We start from the raw sequence: 3,731 nt of genomic DNA, 5'->3' as shown, positions 1-3,731 counted from the left end.
CCCCCCAGCAGCTCTAATAAATACACGTGCACTTTGCAGAGCCCCCGGCCCCGGGGCCTCGCCGGGTGGCTCCCGGGGCTCCCGGGGCTCCGGAGGCGGCTCCTGGGGGATGAGGGGGGCGTGTGCTTCGGGGAGGCTTCTGCACCGGATCCGTGGGGATCTTCCCAAAAGGCTGCATCGAACGGGGTCCCAGGGGTGTCCCCTGCGAGGCCCCAGGTGTCCCCCGGGGGCTGCTGCTGCCACTGGGGCTACTCTGCAGCTGGAGGGGGAAGAGAGGGTCAGGGGGTGCAGTGCCTCCCGATATCCCACTGTCCCACCCCTCTGGGACCAGCAGCACCCGAGCCCCCTGCCCAGGGGTGATGTGGATCCCACAAGTCGGAGTCTCCAGGGATTTGTCTGTGTGCGCCAACTCCCCCTGGGTTTGTGCCAGCTGGAGTGAAAGCCACGCCTGCCCACTGCCAGGACGGCAGGCAGGGCTTCTCCATCCTGCCCTGCTCCTTCCCGGAGCAGTTTCCCAGCTGGAGCAGGACTGGCAGCACTCACCATCCTCCTCCCAGCCCTCGGCCACTCCGGCCAGCTCGTAGTGCTTCTTGCGCAGCTCCCCCAGCTTCTGCCGCTCCTTCTGCAGCTGGTTCTCCAGCTCCAGCACCCGCACCTGGGGGACACCACCCAGGACATGCCCACCCAGCACCCTGGCACGGGGTGGGGCTGAGCAACCCCCTTTCACACCCGTTATCCCCCCGCTATTGAGCCCAAAGACCACCGAGGTACATCCCACAGGTGCTCTGGTGACAAGCAGACGTGGGGAGTGGTGGGGTTCAGGTGGCTGCTGCCTGTGCAGGCAGGTGAAGGCAGAATGACCCATGTGGGCACCCTGGGAAGAGGAATTTCCTGGGGCTGCCCCGTGCCAGGCAGAGGTGGGTGCTGTGGGGAGGCCATGGGCTGCTGGGGAGGGATTGAGAACCAACTGCATGTGGCTCCTGGGTAAACCCATCTGTGGCCTTCACACCTTGGGTTTCTCCCATGCTGGTGCTGCCTGGGGGCAGCTGGGCAGGGTGACCCCCCAGCTTGGTGCCCCTCCATCTCTCCCCCAGCCTGGGTAGCCCAAGCAAGACATCAGTGGGTGCGTTTCCCAAAATATGGGAACATCCTACCTGTGAGTCCATCTCCTGACGCTTGATCTGGGTGAGTGTCATGCTGGAGAAGTCCATGCTGTCTGTGGAGAAAGACACCACCAGCACCCCTCAAGCTCTACTCCCTGCTTGGACCCCCCAGCAGCTCCCAGGATGCTGGCAGGGTCTGGCACCATGGCAGGGATCCACATGGCAGGGAGAGAGGGGCAGCTGTAGACAGAGACCACCAGGGCACAGCCAGGTGAGGGTGCTGAGGACCAAGAGCAGAGGTTTTGGGGCAGGTCTGTGCTCCAAGCATTAGGCTTGGAGGAAATGACCTCAAGTTGTGCCAGGAGAGGTTTAGGTTGGGTATTAGGGCAAATTTCTTCATTGAAAGGGTTGTCAGCCCTGGCACAGGCTGCCCAGGGAAATGGTAGAGTCACCATCCCTGGAAGGATTTAAAAGCTGTGTAGATGGGGCACTTGGGGACATGGGTTTGTGGTGGGCTTGGCAGTGGTGGGGGAGCGGTTGGACTCGATGGTCCTAGAGGGCTTTTCCAACCTAAGTGATTCCATGACTTTACAATCCCTGCAGCCTCACACTCACCTTTCTCCTCCACCTGTGACCTCCCAGCTTTGGTGGAGGCCACCACACCGGCTGTGGCCTGGTTGACCCCCCGGGAGGCTTGTTGGAGCTTGCAAAGGTTGGCGCTGTCCTTGTCTGCCTTCACCTGCCGGGACAGCCAGGAGGGATCACTTACACCCCACCAGCCCTATGATTTGGGGTGACCACAGGGTGCCCCAGGGTCACCCCAAACCTCCTACCTTGGAGGCTGCCACCAGCTGAGCGGTGCTGGCCGCGATCTCCCGGGAACAGACCATCAGCTCCTCGAACGTCCCCTTGCCTTGCACCACCAGGTCGGCAGCGTCACTGTAGGAGGGCAGAGAGGGGCTGGAGCATCGTCCTGCCACCCCTGTGTCCCCTCCCTGTGGGCACAGCAGGACTCTGCCATCCTCTCCACGCTCCGGTGACAGTGGCACTTACACCATGACGGTGGCACCCCAGCCCACGGCCTTGGAGGCGGAGATGAGACCCTCGGTCCAGCGGGAATTCTTGGCGTAGAACTCCTTGGGGGATGCTGCTCCCTGCCATGGGGAAAGGCATGGCTGGGGACAGGGGACCCCCCAGACCCCCAGTCTTGGTGGAAAGCAGGAGGTCAGGGTGTTATTTCGGATACGTGTGGGAGCTGGGGAGACACCCAGCACGGGGGGTTGCATGGGAAGGGAGATCAAGGATCTCTGTGACACCCTGGGAATCAGAGACAGGGTGAGACCCTGGGGCTGGGGCAGCAGCCCCTGGCAGCTGGTGGGGACGCTCCAACGGGCCAAGGGTTGGAGCAGCATGTTCCAGCAAGTGTGTGGTGGCCCCTGGCTGGCCAAGCACCTCTGATCTGCAACCCTGTACCAGCTCACCCGTCCACTCTCCACGATCTCTCTCTGGAGGTCCTTGGAGGCCAGGACCAGGACGTGGATGGCCTGCATGAGGCCCGTGCAGGAGCCCAGGATCCTGTGAGACAAACCCCTCTGAGCCCTCTGTGGGGTGCCTGTGGCACCAGTCCCATCCTGTCTGCCCGGCTCTCTCCAGTTCCCCGACCAACACTCACCTCTCGTTCACTTCCAGTTTGACCCCAGTGTCACCGGCCCGTGCCTTGCTCAGCATCTCCTGGTGGGGGGGGAGAGGCTGTGCTGAGCCCTGTGCCTGGTGGCAGGCCTGCACAGTGCCCGTGGTTTCCCCATGCACAGGGTGCCCTCACCTCGATGCGGGCAGACGCCGTCTCGATGGCCGCGGCCGTCGCCGCCATCTCCTTGTCCACCAGGTCACCCAGCTCCTCCTGCTTGACGTCCAGCCCTCTGGGACGCAGCTCCTGGGGACGGGATGGGACGAAAGGGAACATCCAGGGGTGGCACAGCCCCTCTGGCGGTGCCCACCACAGCCTGACCCCATCCCACCAGCCCTCCGGGGGCACCCACCTCTGCAATGGTGCTGATCCTGCCCAGGCAGGCTGTCACTGGGCTGCAGTCAGCACCTGCCACTGTCCCTGGGTCTTGCAGGGCACTGAGGTAGCTCAGGGCCTCGCTGCCACACTGCCTGCACAGCTCCAGCAGACCTGTGTTGGCAGCACAGGGGGTGAGGGGGCCGCATGGAGGGATGGAGGTGTCTGGTCCCTGCCTGCCCTGGCATCCTGCCCATCCTGATCCTACTTGTCCCAGCATCCTGCCCAGCTGGTCTCCTGGCACCTTCTCACCCCAGCATCCTTCCCACCCAGTCCCCTGCATTCCATGACCTTGGCCCACCTTGGTCCTGGCCCACCCTAACCCCTGTCTGTTCCAATCCCTGCCCGCTCCAGCATCCTGTTTATCTTGGCCCTGTCTGCCCCTGTCCACCACAGCCCCTTCCCGTCCCAGAATCCTTCCCTGCCTACCCCAGCATCCTGCCCACTCTGTCCCCTGCCTGCAATGACCCTTGTCCACCCCAGCCCCTGCCCACCTTGGCCCCTACCTGCCCCAGAATTCTACTCAGCCCCTGCCCATCCCAGCATTCTGCCCACCAAATCCTCTG

At 63.5% G+C, this 3,731-nt stretch overlaps 2 protein-coding genes across 2 annotated transcripts in view; both read right to left on the bottom strand.

Annotated features, from left to right (window-relative positions):
• The window catches only part of LOC103759502 (nuclear envelope pore membrane protein POM 121C), a 16,624-nt gene extending 16,446 nt beyond the window's left edge, over window positions 1–178 (bottom strand). Inside the window, exon 1 of the mRNA XM_029961242.1 lies at window positions 25–178. Coding sequence (XP_029817102.1) covers window positions 25–178 — 154 coding nt within the window. The remainder of the gene's footprint in view (window positions 1–24) is intronic.
• HIP1 (huntingtin interacting protein 1) overlaps window positions 98–3,731 on the bottom strand; it is an 18,706-nt gene continuing 15,072 nt past the window's right edge. The window contains exons 19-28 of the mRNA XM_029961241.1: window positions 3,143–3,466; window positions 2,926–3,036; window positions 2,776–2,834; window positions 2,585–2,678; window positions 2,157–2,257; window positions 1,937–2,042; window positions 1,719–1,842; window positions 1,155–1,216; window positions 544–655; window positions 98–259 (exon numbers count right to left, since the gene is read on the bottom strand). Coding sequence (XP_029817101.1) covers window positions 249–259; window positions 544–655; window positions 1,155–1,216; window positions 1,719–1,842; window positions 1,937–2,042; window positions 2,157–2,257; window positions 2,585–2,678; window positions 2,776–2,834; window positions 2,926–3,036; window positions 3,143–3,466 — 1,104 coding nt within the window. The 3' untranslated portion in view covers window positions 98–248. The remainder of the gene's footprint in view (window positions 260–543; window positions 656–1,154; window positions 1,217–1,718; window positions 1,843–1,936; window positions 2,043–2,156; window positions 2,258–2,584; window positions 2,679–2,775; window positions 2,835–2,925; window positions 3,037–3,142; window positions 3,467–3,731) is intronic.

The sequence above is a fragment of the Manacus vitellinus genome, unplaced genomic scaffold (genome assembly GCF_001715985.3).
Source record: "Manacus vitellinus isolate BGI_N305 unplaced genomic scaffold, ASM171598v3 scaffold_32_pilon, whole genome shotgun sequence".
Lineage (NCBI taxonomy): Eukaryota > Metazoa > Chordata > Aves > Passeriformes > Pipridae > Manacus > Manacus vitellinus.
The sequence above is the reverse complement of the archived record's forward strand: the minus strand, read 5'-3'. Positions and strand labels throughout refer to the sequence as shown.